The 21,498-nt window shown below is 42.2% G+C and overlaps 2 protein-coding genes across 2 annotated transcripts in view; one reads left to right on the top strand and one right to left on the bottom strand.

Annotated features, from left to right (window-relative positions):
* TRAPPC3L (trafficking protein particle complex subunit 3L) overlaps nt 1–21,498 on the top strand; it is a 99,029-nt gene that overhangs the window by 6,641 nt on the left and 70,890 nt on the right. The gene's annotated exons all lie outside the window — the stretch shown is intronic.
* On the bottom strand, nt 8,642–16,519 carry CALHM4 (calcium homeostasis modulator family member 4). The gene is made up of 2 exons (XM_075864244.1): nt 15,942–16,519; nt 8,642–9,173 (listed from the first exon to the last, which is right to left on the bottom strand). Exons 1-2 carry the CDS (start codon nt 16,500–16,502, stop codon nt 8,763–8,765), a joined length of 972 nt encoding a protein of 323 aa, XP_075720359.1. The 5' UTR covers nt 16,503–16,519; the 3' UTR covers nt 8,642–8,762.

Raw genomic sequence — 21,498 nt, 5'->3', positions numbered from 1 at the left:
GACGCGGAAACCAAAAAACAGCAATTCTAGCACTGTTTTGTTTTTTTCAGTGTTCACCGTGCAGTATAAACAACATGTTAACTTTATTCTGCAGGTTGATCCGATTACAGCGATACCAAATTTGTATCGTTTTTTTTTTACGTTTTACTACTTTCCCACAATAAAAATACCCCTTTCTAAAAAAAAATATCATGTTTTAGTGTTGCTATTTTCTAACAGCCATAACTTTTATATTTTTCAGTTCATATCGATGTGGGAGGGCTTGTTTTTTGCATAACGAACTGTGGATTTTGTGGGTACAATTGGGGTACATTCGGCTTTTTGATCACTTTTTGTTAACATTTTTTAAGACAAGATGACCCAAAAAAGAAATGTGATCATTGTTTTTGATTACATTTTTTACGGTGTTCACCGTGCAGTAAAAATAACATGATATGATATTTTATAGTTCAGGCCGTTCTGAATGCGGCGATACCCATTATGTATAGTTTTTTTTAATTTTTTCTAATTATAAAGGACTTGATCAGGGAAACTGGGCAATTTTTGTTTTTATTACGTAAAACGTATTTATTTATTTTTCTTAAACATTTATTTACATTTTTTTTACTTTTTTTTTACACTTGTAGACCTGATCTTCTGATCCCCTGTACAATAGGGGGAAAAAACAGAGGAAATGATCCAGCGCTCGTAGAAAGTTGTGAAAGAAAACAAAGCTCCAAGTTTATTCCAATGAATTAAGAGTTCAAGTGCAAGGGGGTGGTAGCAGCAGCCTACGCGTTTCGGACATCACTTCTGTACTTATTCATGGCTGATGTACTTATTCATGGCTCATGTCAGACATAAGCCATGAATAAGGACAGAAGCATTGTCCGTAACGCGTAGGCTTCTGCTACCACCCCCTTGCACTTGAACTTTTAATTCATTGGAATAAACTTGGAACTTTGTTTCCTTTTACAACTTTCTACGAGGGCTGGATCATTTCCTCTGTCTTTTTTACTATTGCCTTGCCGTGTGCCGTCACGCAGGATCCGAGCGCAGTCTGTATTGAGACAACTAGTGGGTGAGCTGGAGGATTCCTCCCTATTTCCCCTGTACAATATACTGCACCCCTCAAGGATTTTTTTTAGGTGTATAGTTAGCATTTTGACCCCACAGTTTATTTGCTGAATATATTCAAATTAGTCTGTGAAGATGAAAATCTAAATTTTTTTGAAAAAGCATACAATTTTCTAATTTTTATAAGGAATAAAGGAGAAAAAGCACCCCAACATTTGTAAAGGAATTTCTCCTGGGTACGGCAATACCCCATATGTGGTCATAAACTTCTGTTTGGACACACGGCAGGGCTCAGAATGGCAGGAGTGCTACCTGGCATGCAGACTTTGCTTGATTGGTTTTTAGGTGCCATGTTTGCAAGGCCCCTGAGGTACCCGTATAGTAGAAACCCCTGAGAAGTGACTGCATTTTCGAACCTACACCTCTCAGGGCATTCATACAGGGGTGTAGTGAGCATTTTCACCCCACAGGTGTTTCATAGATTTTATTAGAATTAGGCAGAAAAAATAAAAAATTACTTTTTCCCAAAAATATGTAGTTTTAGCTCCCAAGTTTTTATTTTCACGAGGGGTAATAGGAGAAAAAAACACCACACAGTTTGTTACTCAATTTCTCCCAAATATGGCAATACCCCATGTGTGGCCCTAAACTGCTGTTTGGGCATATGGCAGAGCTCAAAATGGAAGGAGCGCCATTTCGCTTTTAGAGCGCGGATTTTGCTGGACTGGTGTACGGTTGCCATGTTGCATTTGCAGAGCTTCCTTAGGTAGCAGGGTAGGGTGGAAAACACCAAGAAGTGACCCCATTTTGCAAACGACATCCCTCAAGGCATTTATCATCTGCCTGGACATATGACAGGGCTTCGTAATGAAAGAGCACAATGCGCATTTGAGGCCCATTTTGGTGATTTTCGCAGCATTGGCCCACAATGGCAGGGCTCTGGGGTCAAATAGTAAAACAAACCCCCAAGTATTGACTTCTATTTTGGAAACTGCAACTCTCAAAGCATTTTTAAGGGGTGTTGTGAGCATTTTGACTACTTAGTGTTTTTTTGTTATTATTTATTATAAATTAACGCTCAGCGGATAGTGCAAAGTGAAAATTGTAATTTTCCACTGATATGCCATTTTAGTTCCAAATATGTGGTGCCCAGTTTGTGCCACTGCAGACAAATATCTCATAAACTGTTAAGCGGGTTTTCCCGGGTATGGCAATGCCATATATGTGGACATAACTGCTGTTTGGGCATACTGTAGGGTTCAGAAGGGGGGGAGCGCCATTTGGCTTTTGGAGCGCAGAGTTAGCTTGGTAGTTTTTCTGTTTGGGGTGTTACTGGTATTTCAGTTTATAATGTGGGGGCAGATGTAAGCTGTGCGGGGTACATCAGGGTATTATAAGAAGAGGGTATAATAATGTGGTAAATCAATAATAATCCGCAGATATGTGGCCGTATTCTGAGAGCCAGATGTTTTTATTTTTTCTCCATCGGAGCCGTGTGAGGGCTTTTTTGTTGCGGGACAATCTGTAGTTTTCATTAGTACCATTTTGGGGTACATGCGATTTCTTTGATCACTTTTTATTCAATTTTTTGGCAAACAAGGTGGCCAAAACCCATCAAATGTTGTATTATTTTCTTTTTTTTTTCTTTTTACAGTGTTCACCCTGCGCCATAAATGAACATTTTACGTTACTGTCTGGGTCGATACAATTGCGATACCATATGCATATAGTTTTATTTATGTTTAGCAGCGTTTGCACAATTAAATCACTTATTTATTTATTTTTTATTTATTTATTTTTGTATCACCATATTCTGAGAGCCATGTGTTTTTTATTTTTCCGTCAGAAAAGCTGTGGGAGGGCTTGTTTATTGCGGGACAAGTTTTAGTTTTTATTGGTACCATTTTGGGGTATATGCGACTTTTTGATCACTTTTTATTTCATATTTTGGGAGTGGTGGTGACCAAAAAATATGGATTCTGGTATTGTTTTTATTTTAGTTTTTTATTTGCGGTGTTCATCGTGCAGGAAAAATAGCGTTATAGTTTGGGTCATTATGAACGTGGTGATACCAAATATGTGTACTTTTTTAATCATTTTCCTTTTTTTCCTATAATAAAAGACTTAAAGGGAAAAAAGCAATTTTTGTTTTTGTAAATTCGAACTTTTATTTTTCCACTTTTTAAAAAAAAATTTTTTACTATTTTTTTGTCCCACTAGGGGACTTGAAGACCTGCAGCACTGTTTGCTGCTAGAATATATTACACTACCTATGTAGGATAATGTATTCTGTCAGTGTGACGTTGACAGTGGCCCACATAGGCTTCCATACATGGTAGACTCGGTTGCCATGCCAACCATTGGCACCACCCAAGATCGCATTATGTGGGGTGCCAATGTGCTACAAACCCCTTAAATGCGGCGATCGCAATCGATCGGCGCATTGAAGGTGTTAATTGCCGAAAAGCAGCGTCGATGGACTGCTGCCCGGCAACACGGGAGACCAGGGCAGACACCCTGCACAGTTAGCCGCCACTGTGGTGTAGCGCCGCGTGGTGGTTAACTTTTAAATTGCAGACGTAACTGCATGTCAAGGTGCACAAAGTGACTGCTCGCCTGGACCTGCAGTTACATCAAGTTACGGGAAGGGGGTTACGGTTTAGTCACACGTGCAGGTTTTGCCAAAGCGTCTGGCGATCCACACGAGGATAAGCCTCATTTAATGGGGCTAATCCACAGATATATTTTTTTCTGCGGGTGTTTTTTTCCACTGCATGTTACAAAAACCTTATTTACATATATGAAATCTGGATTGTCCTTAGACTTTTAAATCTGCAAGGTGTGAACGGGGCTTAAAGAGACTCTGTCACCACATTATAAGTGCCCTGTCTCCTACATAAGGAGATCGGCGCTGTAATGTAGGTGACAGTAATGCTTTTTATTTAAAAAAACAATCTTTTTTCACAAAGTTAGGAGCGATTTAACTTTATGCTAATGAGCTTTCTTAATGCCCAAGTGGGCGTACTTTTACTTTCGACCAAGTGGGCGTTGTACAGAGGAGTGTATGACGCTGACCAATCAGCATCATGCACTCCTCTCCATTCATTTACACTGCACTAGCGATATAGATATATCGTTATGTGCAGCTACATACACAAGCCCTAACATTACTACAGTGTCCTGATAATGAATACACATGACCATCCAGCCTGGACGTCATGTGTACTCAGAATCCTGACACTTCTGACTCTTTTTTGTGAGATTCCAGCAACGGATACGAAATCTCTTGAGATCTCGGAGCTAAACGAGATTTGGTTTCACTTGCCGGAATCTCACAAAAAAAGTTTCAGAAGTGTCAGGATTCTGAGTACACATGACGTCCAGGCTGGATGGTCATGTGTATTCATTATCAGGACACTGTAGGGCTGGGTTCACACGTGGCGGAATTTCACTTGAATTCTGCTGCGGACACTCCGCAGCGTTAATCCGCAGCGGAGCCGTTTCTCCATTGACTTCCACTTAAATTTAGAAGTGTTCGTTTAGACGATGCGTAAAATTCCGCTGCGGAGCATAGGCTGCGGAGCGGAATTTGGTGTCCGCAGCATGCTCTGTCTGTTGCGGAGCAGTGGCGGACTGGTTGCGGACTCATGGCGGAATTTCTCCATTGACATCAATGGAGATTCTAAGTTCCGCAATGAAGTCCGCAGCTGTCATGCACATGTTATGTGTGCTGCGGATGCGTCTTGCTTTTTGGACATGACATTTCTTCATTCTGGCTGGACCTATGTATTTCTAGATCTACAGCCAGACTGAGGAAGTCAATGGGGCTCCCGTAATTACGGGAGTGTTGCTAGGAGACGTCAGTAAATAGTCACTGTCCAGGGTGCTGAAAGAGTTAAGTGATCGGCAGTAACTGTTTCTGCACCCTGGACAGTGACTACCGATCCCAATATACAGCAACCTGTCAAAAAATAGAAGTTCATACTTACCGAGAACTCCCTGCTTCTGTCTCCAGTCCGGCTTCCCAGGATGACGTTTCAGTCTAAGTGACGGCTGCAGCCAATCACAGGCTGCAGCGGTCACATGGACTGCCGCGTCATCCAGGGAGGTCGGGCTGGATGCCGAAAGAGGGACGCGTCACCAAGACAACGGCCGGTAAGTATGAAATTATTTTACTTTCACTAGGGAAAGTGCTGTCCCTTCTCTCTATCCTGCACTGATAGAGAGAAGGGAAGCACTTTTTCCGCAGTCCGCAGCAGCTAGTCCGCATCAATTTACTGCACATTTTGGGCAGATCCGCAGCCGTAATCCGCAACCCGGATTAGGTGCGGCATTGATGCGGACAGTTGCGGAGGAAATCCGCCACGTGGGGGCATGCCCTTGTAATGTTAGGGTTTGTGTATGAGGCTGCACATAGCGATATATCTATATCGCTAGTGCAGTGTAAATGAATGGAGAGGAGTGCATGATGCTGATTGGTCAGCATCATACACTCCTCTGTACAATGTCCACTTGGTCGAAAGTAAAAGTACGCCCACTTGGACATTAAGAAAGCTCATTAGCATAAACTTAAATCGCTCCTAACTTTGTGAAAAAAGATCGTTTTTTCATAAAAAAAAGCATTACTGTCACCTACATTACAGCGCCAATCTCCTTATGTAGGAGATAGGGCACTTATAATGTGGTGACAGAGTCTCTTTAACTGTCTACCAGTCTGTCATGGACTGCTATAATCGCCGTCATATTGGTTTTTACCCAGCTTCCCCAGAAACACATTACTAAGAAACAGCTGAACTGAATCTTTAATAGCTAAAACATTAATTTTTTTTAAAAAATAAACGGTGTGTCAGTGTGATTGGTGCAACTTTGTAATTACTTTTCATTAAAAAATATTTTAACTTTTTCAGATACAGCTGCTTTGTATCCTGGATACACAGCAGCTGTACCTTGCACTGAGACCTGAATCCGTCAGTTCAGCGGGACTGAGGGGTTCAGTAACAACAGGTCCTGAGTGTCTCTGACAAGCAGGATCAAGCTTTTATTGATCACCTCTAAGTTCATAACTTAGATCTGATCGATAACAGGTGGATCCTGCTAACTTCCTGTGGTATCCGGCATCAAGACATTAGCAGAAGTTCCTACAAAGGGGTATGCCGATATTAGATATTTATGGCATATAAACAGGAAATTCCATAAATGTCTGAAAGATGTGGGTCCCAGCCCCCGACCATGCGGTCGCTGGCCACCGCATCCAGGTGGGGAATCAGTGCAAGGTGGCCAGGATTACAGAAACAGCTGAGCTACGCTTTTTTCGTAACTCCCATCGAAGCGAACGGGAACTACGGAAACAGCGAGCTGCGCTGTATCCCATACTCTCAAGTTTCAGAAACAGCGTTCTCATGTGGATTTGCCATAAATGTCTAAAATGGGAATACCCCGTTAAGTCCTGTAAGTTGTTTTTCCAGCACATCCCACAGATGCTCAATTGGGTTGAGATCTGGGGAATTTTGAGGCCGAGTGAAGTCCTTGAACTCTCTAGCATGTTCCTCCAACCATTACTGAACAATTTTTGCCCCTTGGCAGTGTGCATTATCCTGTTGAAAGACCACTGACATTAGGGAATACCAATGCCATGGAGAGGGTACATGTCAAAGTAACATCCACATTGCTTAACATTACACTGCGTCCATTGGCTTGCCTTCTTTCCATAGTGCACTCTAGTGCCACCTCTTCTCCAGATGAGGGACACACCCGGCCGTCCATATGATGTAAAAGAATGCGTGATTCATCATCGCAGGTCACCCTATTCCATTGCTCCATGGTCCAGTTCTGATGCTCACATGTCCATTGTAGTCGCTTTAGGTGGTGGACAGAGGTCATCATAGGTACTGTGACTGGTCTGCAACTACGCAGCCCCATACACAGCAAGCTGTGATGCTCTTTGTGTTCTGACACCTATCATAGCCATTATTGCATTTTTCAGCATTTTGTGCTATAATAGCACTTTGGGATCAGACCAGACGGGCTAGACTACACTGCCCGTGCACATCAATGAGCCGCGGGCACTCTTAACCATGTTGCCAGTTCACCGGTTGTCCTACCTTTGACCAGTCTGGTAGATACTAACCACTATATATCGGGAACACCCCACAAGACCTGCTGTTTTGCAGATGCTCTCACTCTGTCTACTAGCCATCACGATTTAGTCCTTGTTAAAGTTGCACTGATTTTTTTTCTGCTTCCAACACATCAACTTCAAGAACTGACAGTTTACTAGCTGCCTGATATATCTTACTGCTTGACAGGGGCTATTGTAATGAGATAACCTCTAGAAGTAACATCAGTACAATCACTGTTCGTCGGGAGCTTCATCAAATCGATTTTAAGGAGGAAATAGCTCTGTGACATATCTTCCAATAAAGCATGACACCATTTTTTTTCATAAGAGTCGTCGGCGAGAATCTGATCTAGGATTTAATTTTTGTGCATTAAAAGCGAAAATAAATTACAAATAGTGGTTTAAACCTCTAAATCATTATGGAATGTGGGTTGGTTAGATGTTAATCAGGCCCGACCTTTGGGGTGTGCGACCTGTGCCATGGCAAAGGGCACATCAGTCTAGCAGGTGGAAGGGGGCTCTGAGCTGCCTCCCTTCCCCTGCTTGTGTTTCTGAAGCGCCCGGACCCGGCGACTTTGCAGCTGCATTTCCTCCCGAGCACTCCTTCTATTCTCTCGTGGCGTGACTACCAACGTAGCAGCCCTAGCGACTGCTAAGGGACCCAGGGCATGAGGGGGCCTGTGCCGCCCGCTGGCACGGTCCCCCAAGCCAGGTGGCGCTGCTAGCAGCCGCTATGGTTGCTACAGCGGTAGTAGCGCTACATTCAATAGTATCTGCGTCCTTAAGACGCAGATACTATTGAACACTATGGCAGAGCAGGAAGGTACCACCCTGCTCTGCCAAGCAGTAGGAGTAATTTATCAAAAGGTGATTTTAATTGTTTAGTCCGTATCAGTGCAATGTTTTGGTCATATCCTTGACCTTCCTCAGGCACTGCAGTATGCTGGGTCCTGCGAAATAGCACTTGTAGAATGGCGGCAGGCCGTTTGTGGAGGCTCTCAATATACTGTGTGGGGCCACAAAGGGGACATTATACAGTGTAGGGGCACTACAGGGGGCAATATACTGTGTGTGGCACTTAGGGGGCATTATACTGTATGGGCACACTTAGAGGACAAAATACTGTGTCCTTAAAGGGGTTATAATATATTATATTATTAAATGTTATAATGTATGAGGGCATTATACTGTATAGGGGCACTAAAGGGGCATTATACTTGTCAGGGTTCTCTAAAGGGGCATTATATTGTGTGTGGGGCACTATAAAGGGCATTATACTTTGGGGGGGCATTATACTTTTTTATGGGGCATTTTTTTTATGATGGGGTTGGGTGACGAAAGAACATTTTGCACGGGCACCATCTGTCCTAAGGCCGGTGTTGATGTTAATATCACCAAATACAAAAAATACTGATTAAGAACAATGTTTATTGCTTCAAGCCAATCATTTCTGGCCACTGTCTCTTTTCATGTGGGCAATGATTCACCTACAACCATGCAATCCTACAATCAATGCAAATGTCCAGGAACCTATAACCTTTTGAGTCACTTAGCCACTAAATAACAAGTGTAGTATACAATAGGAATTTTAGGAAAATCCAGTATCCACAGGGACTTGTCCTACATCAATAGGAATAACTTTTCCATCTGATGGATCCTCATCTGCCCATGCATGAAGGAGGCTGTAATGACAATGATCCTCACTGACTACCTTTAGCAGGTCAAGACCAGAGATTGTCCTCCAATCCGTACGTGAAGGGATGCGAATTTCCGAAATGTTTTTACTCCCAGGTGAGAACCCAAAAAACTTCTTGATGTTTTGCATGGCATACACTTTTGAGTGCTGATCTGCTGCTTGCTCAAACAGAGTCTGTTCATTGTTGACGTAGCTGGTCCAATACCTCAAATGAAGGTAAGTAAGAGGAGAACAACACCTAGCGACACACAGGATTATGAAGAATATGACAGCCACAAATGCTAGTAAAATCCATCCACTGACCTGTAAGAAATCACAATAAAGAATAAGTAGAATGCAATTATTTATCTTTTTTAGGCAGCCTGAAATACTGTATCTGAGTCCCGGACAGAGTTGTAATAAAACGCACTTTGGGTAACTTTAGACATGGGTAGTATTAACTTATTCATGACTGTTACAAGCATTTCATCTGCGTGCATCCATCAAAATATGATTTTATTAGATAAACACCGCCCCTAGACTACTAAGGGTCCTCTAATACGGCCCGTAGTAATGAGCGCTCGTCCCCATACATAGCCCCTTGTGAAAGGAGAAAACGGGCTCACAAAGAGCTATGAATGAAGACGAGCACTCATTACTGAGATACACTTCTACCATGTCTGTAGCACGTCTCCCTGTTTACACAGAGAGATGCGCTGGCGACAACGATAATATCTTAGGCTGCTTAAACGATACGATCAGCCAATGAACGAGCGTTTGTTAGTTTATCGGCTGATTGTTGACCTGTTTACACAGGGCAATGATCGGGAACAAGCATTCTGTGAACGCTCGTTTGCCCAATAATTGGCCAGTATAAAAGGGCCTTTACACATCTTCCCAAATTCTAGTTGTTTCGATAGACAATTATCACTCCAATCATCCCACTACAGTCAGTGTCAGGCAGCCCATACTACAGATGCATTTTAGCATCCATATTTTGGACATAACATCCGTACCCCCTGTAGTTCTCCTGAACTGAACATTTTTTTAATGAGCTTTATTTTTTACAAGCATGTCTTTAAAGTGGTTGTCTCAAAACAACATCTTTCCAAATGGACGTCATAGAAGGGCCCCCCACATTAGCCAGAGCGGTGAACCACTAAGAAAAAGCAGCTCCTTCTCTGGTGGAATCCATAAGGTCATGTATTATGTGGTCATCCATTTCTTTTAATGGGCACTATGCAATGAATGGAAGCCGCAACTTCCCCTGGGGAAATTAGCTAAATGCCCAGGGTGGCTTCTTTCAAACAAGGGTTTTTCTCATTGACACGACCCCTTTAATGTTTTTTTCATTGGACCGTTACACTTTCTGCAGTAAAAAGGGATAGGACAAAATCCATTATAGGATTGCAACATGAGATTTTAGTGGCTGTTTCTGACATTTTCCAAACACATAATTTTCTGGGGTCTGATAAAAAGATTGAGTACTCCCAATTTGAGGTCTGAGGATTCATGTTATGAAGTTTTACCTAAATACGGTATGAGAACAGCCCATGTGGCTGAGCGGTATCCAGCTGCAGTTTTACTTCTTCACAGCTGGCAGCGTTGGGTTGCCGGTGCAACCGGCACCCGCTGATAACTTCAGGCCTGACAGCCTATTTAAAGGTGAATCAGCTTGCTATGCCTTGACTGCAGATCAAAGTACATCCTTTGTTTGGCTATTGTTTCTATTGCTTTTTTACTCTTAACCTACGTAACTTTGACCTCAGCCTTGTTCCTAGATTACGCTTCTGTCTCACCCTTTAGATTTGTCGCTTGGTTTGTGTGGTTTTACTCCTGGTATCGACTCCTAGCCTGACTCCTGTTCTAGCTCAGCTTGCTACTTTATGACTACTAATCCGTTGATGCCCCCTAGCTACATTTTTGACTCCGCTACAGCGCACCTGACGATTCTGGGTACCTCTACCTGGGAGTCCGACTTGGAAAATCCCTACCTGCTTGCAGGGCTTAAGGATAAAGAACGTCGAGTTTCCTTAGGCTCCACAACAGTCTAGCCAGTGCCAAACCGATTGCAGCTTAGAAGATCCACATCTTTGGTGAATCGTCACACCATGCCTGCTGTGTAAGAGAAGCCTATGGAAGGAAAGCAAAGAGCAGAACACCGGAGCTACAGGGAGCAGGCTATTAGTGCATAGCTGGCCATAGACATTCGATTATACTGGTCATTCAACTGGACAACTGCATTATCAATGTTTACAACCAGACAGAAAAATTCTTCTATTATAATGGGCGGTTGGCCAATTCTTGTTTCTCTTAGCATTGGGGAAGTTGTGTCACAAAAAGTATTTTACAAAGGTGGCATATAATAAAGAAGAGCCATACTGTAGGAGATGGGTACTGAGCCCGCAGAAGGGAGGGCAAGGGTGGAGGGCAGAAGAATGAGGGGTCAGGAAGAGGGAAGACAAAGGGAAAAGATATGTATCAGCCTGAGAGCATATGAGTAAATAGAAGAAAACTATTATATACATATTAAATCATCACTTTTAATAATCATAGCCTACTTCCTGATATTCCTAGCTGCCAGGGATGAATATAACTAAGTGGGGTCCCATGTTACGCTCCTGCACGCACACATGTGCTGCAAACGAAAGTGTCCCCAATGGGTAGACACTGTATGCAATATCACCCTGAATCTGAAGTTTAATGTACATGGTACGAGTAAATACTTGTCAGAAATCCTGGGCCTGGGTTGGGTTCTCACATACCTGTTTTTCCTGACTTCTTACAGTAAAATTAGTGAGTCATCAATAAGGTACATCCCTTCAGGTATTAAAACAGGAAATGCAACACGCATTTCTTGGATAAAGTCGGTAGAAGGATAAACTGGAAATCAGTGTAGGAATTCAAATGTGCCTGAATTGTGCCTTATATTGCACATGATCCATGCTATACCTCCCAAGTGTACCTTTTTACTCTAGTCCGGCAAAGTCCCCATTTTTGGAGGAATTATTACTTTGCACAGTGAGCCTTAAAGGAAAACTCATTTTTTTCCTTTGTAATTATTAATTAGGGAGTCGTTCAGATTGCATTCCCTGAAAACCGCACAGTTTTCAACCAGGTATGTGAATGGGATTTTTACAAATTCTGTTCACTACATTGTAGCATTTGGTCGCTGCAGGAAATTACTACAACGACTAGACTGCAAGAAAAAAAAATTAAGCTAATAGGAGGATTTCTATCAGTCCCATAGAGTTTGAATGGAGCATACTTGTCCACCACTCCATTTAAACTCCTTTTTTGCGAAGGAGAAACTTGGGACCCCTATTCCAGTGATTGTAGGGGGACCACCAGTGGGGCCTCCAGCCACCATACATTTATCACCTATCCTGTGGATAGGTGATAAATGTATTTGGTGGAAAACCTTTATAAAGGTGCCATTTACTAGTTATGCAATTCCCTAGGGTAATCAGGTCCAAATCAGAGCTTCAATTTCCCTTGACCTGTATTCCATACTTGGGCTATATGTTACTGTTTGATTTTTATATTGGAAAACATGTATTTTCTATCACAAACTTCATAAAATGAGAAAGTTCCTTCAAATAAGTTGTGTTATGCTAAGCACTGCCATGTATGAATGCCTGCTCTGGAATGTTGTAAATATGTGCCATTTAAAGAAGGTACAGAGATTCATTTTTAAAGGGTTTCAGCAAAAAGATAGTGTGCACTTATACATGTGCCACACTGGTTTATAGCCATATTCCTTAATGCGAAATGAAAGAAAAGTCTATAACAGTACCTGATGTACAGCAGATTTTAGTTTGTCACATAGCACAAGCAGTCTGTGGTTCACCTATTACATACTTGCATACTCTTAACAGGAATTTTCTGTGGGAATTTAATTTTGACATCTTTCATTACACCTTTGAAAACGTTATTTATATATATAATATATATATATATATATATATATAATTGGTGCAACTTTGTAATTACATTTAATTAAAGATCATTTTAACTTTTTGAGGTACAGCTTCTTTGTACCCTGTATACAGAGCAAAAAAGAAAATCAAGAGCAGCACCATGCAGGAATGAATAATACATGTGGGTGCCAGCCTCAGGATAAAGGCTATATCCTTCGTAATAGTCTACAAAAAAAATAGGCAGCACTCCTGGATCTTCTTGAGAAAGGCAGTTGTATCTGCCGAAACGTCGCTTATGGAATAAAGTTCATCACTTGATTTTTTCACTTGGAGATTCAGGAGTGCTGCCTATTTTTTTATAGACTATACAGAGCAGCTATATCGTGCGCTGGAACCTATATCCGTCAGGTTAGCGAGACTGACGGATTCAGTGACAGCAGGTCATTTGTGTCTCTGACACGCAGGATGGATCAAGCTGTTATCGATCATCACATCTAAGTTCATAACTTATATGTGATAGATAACAGGTGGATCCCATGCAGGACCCGAATTCACTGAACCTGTCAGTGCCGCTGACCTGACAGATTCAGGTCTCATTGCAAGATACAGCTGCTCTGTATACAGGATACAAAGAAGCAGTATCTCAAAAAGTAATAAAATGTCATTACAAAGTTGCACTAATACACATATTTAGTTAAAATAACCAAAAACTTTTTCAAAGGTGTACATAGCCTTTAAGAAATAATTTCTACATGTGCAGAGGTTGCTAGGCAATCACTAAATGAACATGTCTAACAGGCGTGAAAACGAGGTGACCACGCGTATAGGTAACAATGCCGCCAGTACTTCAACAGAGGAAGATACAGTAGCTATGAGTCCCCAATATTGGAGATGACAATATTGGTGAATGCAATTTTTTTTATTTTCACACATATGGTTAGGGAGGGTTAGATGGATGGAAACATTATCTTTATTATCTTCCTGCTATGGGTCGGTTGTCTTTACTTTAAACGGACACTTACTTTTAAAACAATTTATGCTAATCTAATAGAATGCCTGATATAAAACAACGTTGTAATTTGCTTATTTTTAAAATGTAGTTCCTTTTTTCCTGCAAATTCTGTGTGAAGTTACTGCCACTAGGGGTCTCCCTTCCTGTAATCTGCTGTCTACCCCTGTTAACAAGCATTAGCCGACCCAGTTTACAGAACAGAGGAGAGGGTTGCAGAAAGTTGGTGTGTGTCTCTTTACTGCCTATACAAGCCTATGGAGAGGGGAGGGGCAGGAGGAGAGAGCAGGGAGAGAGTGTGAGTCAGCAACACACAAGCTGCATACAAGTCTATGGAGAGGGAGGGATGATCATGGGGAGGAAGTAGAAGCAGAGAGAAATACAAGAAATCTTACCATCACATCTGTGTCACCCCACTGCTGGATTCTCAGCTACACTGCTCATTACTGCTGTATAATCTCCTCCATGCTGCTGCAGTTTATGTATATATGTGATAGGTAGAGATAGGAGAGCAGGATTCTCCTCTTCTGTGTGTGCAGTGTATGGAAGACATGATAGCAGTTAGGCTCTGCCCACTAGATCAACTGAGAATTGGAGATAAAGCCTGCAGAGGGGAAAACTGCTGAATATTGCCACATACAAGTCATATAATGGCACAAAATAGTGTTATTCCTCATGTGCAAACACATTTGACAACTTATTCTGAAAAGTTAGGTACATTTTACACAGAACAGTTTTTAAAACCTCTGATAAATGATCGGTGGTTTTAAAAATCTTTCCGAATCGCCTCTGCACATGTAATGTAAATGTCGCTACAAGTGTTAATTACATTTACCACTATCACCAACAATGGTGATGATGTTTAGGTATGCACAATCATGTAGATCAACAATTAACTGGTTGCCAACACAAGACGAGAATACTCGTCCTGAGCGGCGGGTACTTGGCGCATTAGGACGAGTATTCTCGTCCTGTGTGACAGCCAGTGTCCGCGTGCCACAATGAGCGGGGCAGCGGCTGTAATACACAGCCGCAGCCCCACTCTATCGGCGGAGAGAAGAGAAACCTCTCCGCCATTAACCTCTTGAATGCCGCGATCAAAGCTGATCGCGGCATTCAAAGCTAAAGTGAGAAGGGGGTCTCCCCTTTGATCACGTCACAGGAAATCCCTGTGACACGATCAATGGCTATACCTGGTATGGGCAGACAGCCCAGGGTCCATTGAAGGACCCCAGGGCTGTCTGACCATGTTTCCTGTTGTTAGGGCATACTTAGGTATGCCCTAACAACCGCCTCTGTACAATCAGTATACAGTCGAATGTACTAGCATATATGTCAGTACATTAAAGTTTAAAAATAAAAATGAAAAATTCCTCTATGGGATTAAAAAAAAAAGTTAAATGAATTTAAAAAAAATGTTTTCTTAAATAAAAAAAATTGTAAAAAAAAATACACAGAAGTACACATTTTTTACAATAAATAAACTTTTCAAAATATAAGTTCCAAAACATGAAATAATATACGCATATTTGGAATCACCACGTCCGTAACAACCTGTACAATAAATGTATAACGTTTAACGTTGTAAGAAAACTGCAGCGGAAATGCTTTTTTTTTTACATTTTTGCCAAAATAAAAATGTATAGAAATTAAACGATAATGTAAATGTAACAAAAAATTGTACCTACATAAAGTATAACGCGTCCCGCAAAAAAAACAACGTTTCATACAGCTACGTAGGACAAAAAATGTAAAAGTTATGAGCGCCCGGATGCAAAGAGGGAAATATTAAAAAATTGTTTGGTCCTCAAGGCCAAAATTGGCCGTGTCCTTAACCAGTTAAAGCTAGTTCTACCATTTATTGTTGAACTTTGTGTGTTTACACTGTCCAATCACCGTCACAATAATTGCCCAGTTTAAACGGGTCTTTTGTAAGTTTTCCCAATGCCCTCCCTAAGGGTTAAATGACAAATTCAGCTTTGCTACATGTATAGTTGCACATAAACTGTCTTCCTATTTATGGAAATGTCCCAACTTGTAACTTCTGTATTGTGATGTAATCTTGAGATCGTTTATTCCCTGCCTGCATTGTATGGCATATTACCATTCGCACACTGACAACAACAGTGAAGATTGGCACCAAAGCTTGACATTTAGTTATACCTGTGATTGGTACTTGAGTTCCAGTAACACTTCTTCTCTGATTCTGGAGAAATTGCTTGGAACCAGCTGGGCACATGGGAACTGTGCCAGGGTGAACTTCCTGGCGTCAGCACTGAAGTTCTTAAAGATATCATAGTGATCCACATTGGCAAACTCGCTGGCAGCACACGCATAGTAGGACCCATTTAGCAGGGTGACTACCAGCCAAGTGACCGGGGCTACCAGACTCCTGCCAGTGACATTGCCCAGCACAAAGCAGATGAGTTTATACTTCATAAGGATGCTCTGCCTGCTTCTCTCCTGGATGCTGTAGTCATAGGTTGAGCCTGTAAATAATCTCCATGTATTGTCATTGAACACGAAGCCCACAATGAGCAGGATCAAGGCTGGTACTCCCAGGAATGCCAGTCCATACCTCAGATTTTCTGTGGGGCTGCATGGGCAGCTAAAAGCGAAGAAAGAAAAGAGCTGCTGCCCTCCCACTGTCAGTAAGGCTACTACAGCATTGAAGATTATGGATTCTTTGCTTTTCAGAAATGAAATAAGAGCAGCTAAAGACATGTTTGCAGCTTCCTGTGTAATGCTCTGCTTTGTGTCCCAGTGTTATGTGATCTTTCTGGCTTTTCTGGGTGTGCCCTACACATGTCCTGCCTCACAAACCTCCCCCAATTCCTGCACCTACTGTGTGTGGGAACTATGTATCACCCTGTGTAATTGTATACTGATAACACCACTCCTACCCCATCCACTAAATACACCCTCTCCTATTTACTGAATACACCCATGTAAACCGTCCTCCCCATCCACTGCAGATGCCTATATAACTACTATCCTATGAACTAAAATCAAGGAGAAAAAAGTATATCAAATTTGTTAGAAAAGTGGCACTGTTGCTATAGCAACCATAGGACAGGATGAATTTTTCCAATACAGCTTAGAAAGTGAAAGCAGAACTCTGCTTGGTTGCTATCGGCAACGCAATCCCATTTTCTATGATAGTTTTGACATGTCAGTTTTCTAACTTTTAAGTATTGATAGCATGGGACTGCTTGAACCCACATGTATACTGTGCAAATGTATACAAAGATTTGGATCCATGTACAATTAACCTCCAATTTAAGAAGAAAAATTAAATAATTCATTTGGATCCTATTTTTTTAACATATTTTTTAACATATTGTAAAAGAAACAGTATCCAGACAAATATATGCCACAAGTACACTGCTTTGCATATATTTGATCTATAGAAACCTATGTGTATGTCACAGTTTGTTTGCATTCTGTTTTTGGTATACAAATGTATACTTCTTATGTAGCCCATAAATGAGGTTGTGAGCCGAGCCTTATTTTTTAAAACAAATGTCAAACTATGAGAACCAATATTTGCTTCACCCCTTACAATTCTAAAAAATAAATAAAAATAATGGCCAAGACATGACAATGGACAAGAAATGCATAAAACGGATATTTGCATACTATACAAACAGGTAGCAAGCACATCCTGTGCTCCGTTTATGTCATTATTTGTCATTCCCCTTTAAGAAACAAGAAATATTTGCTGTAATATAATCTTTTTTTTTTTTTTCAAAAAACAATTATAATTGGGAAACTTCTCTGTCACTAGGTTGACCGCAAGGGGCTGTCACATTGCCTATTACTTGAGTCCCGAGCAGAGCATCAGCTAGCGCTTTGCTTGGGACTTGAGCCCTGCTCCCGACGTCCATATTTGGTCAATTCAGGGGTTTCCTATCGCTGGAGTTCCCGAGCAGATCATTAGCTGATGCTCTGCCTGGGGACTCCAGCCCTCCTCCTGACGTCACTGTCCATATATGGTCAGTGACTTCAGGGGTTTCCTATCGCTGGAGTTCCCGAGCAGAGCATTAGCTGATGCTCTGCCTGGGGACTCCAGCCCTCCTCCTGACGTCACTGTCCATATATGGTCAGTGACTTCAGGGGTTTCCTATCGCTGGAGTTCCCAAGCAGAGCATCAGCTGATGCTCTGCTCGGGGACTCCAGTACTGCTGCCGATGTCAGTTTCCATATATGGACAGTGACGTTGGCAGAAGTGCTGTAGTCCCCAGGCAGAGCATCAGCTGATGCTCTGCTCGGGAACTCCAGCGATAGGAAACCCCTGAATTGACAAAATATGGGCGTCGGGAGCAGGGCTGGAGTCCCGAGCAAAGCGCTAGCTGAAAATCAACCAGGGGGTTACCAGACGTGTGTCTGAAGCAACAGTTCAGCGAACCCTACTGCATATGGGGCTCCAAAGCAGACGGATCTTCACTGTTCCTATGCTAACAAAGTTGCATCTGAAAAAAAGGCTTAATTTGCACTGCAGTATCAGAATTGGACCACCGATGATTGGCAAAGGATTGCCTTCTCCTATGAGTCACGTTTTCTTCATTCATCGTATGGATGAACATTGGCATGTGAGGCGAGAAATATCAGGGAACAAACACCCTGCAACCATTGCTGGAAGAACACAAGCTGGTGGCAGCAGCGTTATGGTCTGGGGAAATTTTTTCATGGCACTCTGGCCCCACGCATCCATGTGAAATTAAAACAATTATATATTTTGAAAAAATATATTTAAAAATGAATATTTTCTGTGGCACCACAACCATGATGCCGGTATCTGGATATTGAAAGCTGTAACCATTTTACTACTGCCTACTTTCATAAGTTGTACCTGCCAGTACAAACTACCTTCAGTGAGTGCAATTACTTACCTATACTATAATCACCCCACCTATCAGGTTTATCTTTCACCATGTGGCGCTGTGTACTTTTTTCTTTCCAGACACTACATCCATGTGAAAGGCACTCAGAACCGATTTGGGTATGAATCCATCGTTGCAGATCACATCCACCCATACATTCTGTTTGTCTTCCCTGGGGCAGATGGAATCCTCCAGCAAGACAATGAGACATGTCACATGGCTAGAAATGTCCGACAGTGGTTGGAAGAGCACGACCAAGACTTCCAAGTACTTCTCTGGCCTCATAATTTACCAGGCTTTAACCCAATTGAGCATCTGTGGGACCACCGCGATCGTCTTGTTCACTTTATGGATCCTCCCCCATGCACCCTCCAGCAAATGTGGTATGCACTGTGGTCAGCACGGTTCCAGATACCTGAGACAACCTACCAGCACCTTTTTGAGTTGCTGTCCGTGCTGCAGACGGCGGTTACTCTGGCTATTAGCTTAGTGGTCACAATAATATGACTCGAATGTGTATATGACCATAGACATAAAAATACATTTATTATTAAATGGGTGATTTGGCTGCTCTGTTACAATGTATTTCAGCTGATAGATCACTGGCCATAAAATTTAGTTTTTTTGTCTACTCCTTGCTTCATCTGGTGATCTGTGCCTTTCTTCCATGTTTGTTAATGTTTGTAGCAATATTGGTCTTTATCGGGAGTACTGTCCTGACCAAAAGTTTTGAGACTGACACAAATTTTGGTTTTCACAAAGTTTGCTGCTTCAGTTTTTATTGTGGCAATTTGCATTAACTCTAGATTGTTATGATGAGTGATTAAATTAATTGCAATTAATTGCAAAGTCATTCCTTGCCATGAAAATTTACAATTACAAAAAAAACAATTTTCACTGCATTTCAGCCCTGCCACAAAATGAGCTGCTAACATAATTTCAGTGATTTTCTCGTTAGCTCAGGAGAAAGTGTTAACGAGGACAAGGCAGCTGATATCACTCTGTCATGCTGATTGAATTATAAGAGCAGACTGGTTGCTTTAAAAGGGGAAAGGTGCTTGAAGTCATTGTCTTCTTCTGTTAACCATGGTTACTGTCATGACCATGGCCGCGGGCCGTCAGGCTCCCTCACCTCCTAAAGCCTGCAGCCATGGAACTGTGAGCGCTGGTCCCCATCTCCTCCTCTAGAGACGCCAGCGCTCACTTCCGCTTTTCCTGGCCGGGTCCCTTAGGGTGAGCGCATGCTCGTGCCTGCTCTTAAAGGGCCAGCACTTACAGCACTTCCTGGGATTCGCCAATTTCTACAGACAGTTCATTCAAAACTTCTCCTCACTGACATCTATCTCTAACCTCACCAAGAAAGGCATGAACGCCAAGGTGTGGACTCCAGAAGCAGAGACCGCATTTAATAGCCTGAAGAGTGCCTTCACGTCAGCCTCTATCCTCCATCATCCAGATGTTTCTCGACAGTTCTCGTTGGAGGTGGATGCCTCCTCTGTCGGTGCTGGTGCACTCCTGTTCCAGAGAGGCTCCAAAGGCAAGTCAATGGTCTGTGGCTATTACTCTAAGCTCTTCTCTTCCGCAGAACACAACTACTCGATTGGGGATCGGGAGTTACTTGCCATCAAATTGGCTCTGGAGGAGTGGAGACATCTATTAGAGGGCGCAGTTCATTCCATCTTGATATTTACGGACCACAAGAACCTCACTTATCTCCAGATGGCCCAACGACTGAATCCCCGTCAGGCCAGGTGGTCGCTGTTCTTTGCCTGGTTCCAGTTTGAGCTCCACTACCGTCCGGCCGACAGGAATGTGAGGGCCAATGCCTTGTCCAAGTCATTAGCGACAGAGGACACTATGGAGTCTCCACAGAGTATCATTAACCCGTCCTGCATCATCCCTGTCATCCCTCTGCAAGTTAGAGACATTCCCCCTGGGGAGGACTTTTGTTCGTCTGGCTGACAGGAGAAGAATCTTCCGCTGGCGGTCGACCGCATGAAGAGAAAGGCAGACACAAGAAGACGAGATGATGAATACCTATACGAGTATAGACCATTGGCATGCGCCAAACAATAATGCGTCCACACAAATCATAAAGCAAATATCAATACCTATACCAGACTGTGAAGACTACTAGTATATCCAGAAAATGAAACACACATAGCACAAGTCATGTACCATGACAATATAAAATAAACTTTATTGAAATATACATAACACATTGGCCATCAAAATATAAAAACAATATAGCACACAGTTAAAAAGGAAAGTATGGAGGAGCTGCGTGAATAATCCAATATATATGCTACCATACTATAAACATCCTGTGATGTGGTAACAAATGCAGATATCTATAGAAAAGATAATCATATAGATCAAGTATTTGGACAACAGAAGCACATAAATATATTTAGCACCTAACAGAAGAGCACACAATTGTGCATGCATGTAAGAGTATACAGCTAAAGCTCCAAGTTGTACCCCTTGAGAAAGCTGACGGCGAAACGTGCGTCGGGGGCAGTCAGTGTGGAGTGTTCCTGCGTGCTTCCTATCATGCAGTCCATGGGTTTGTGCAATATCCTTTATTTATAAATCATGGTCTTTGTTTTGGGTGCAACTTGGAGCTTCAATGAGAGAGGTTCGTTTGCTGTGATGAAGGCGTCAAGGCGCCCAAGAATATTGAGAAAGTGCCAGGACCGTCTCCTAAAGAGGATTCAATTACGGGATTGGTTCAACACCAGTGCAGAGCTTGCTCAGGAATGGTAGTAGGCAGGTGTCAGTGTATCTACATTCATAGTGAGGCAAAGAATTTTGGAGGCTGGCCTGGTGTCAAGAAG

Source organism: Rhinoderma darwinii, chromosome 4 (genome assembly GCF_050947455.1).
Source record: "Rhinoderma darwinii isolate aRhiDar2 chromosome 4, aRhiDar2.hap1, whole genome shotgun sequence".
Classification (NCBI taxonomy): Eukaryota; Metazoa; Chordata; class Amphibia; order Anura; family Rhinodermatidae; genus Rhinoderma; species Rhinoderma darwinii.
This window is presented reverse-complemented; position numbering and strand designations above follow the sequence as displayed.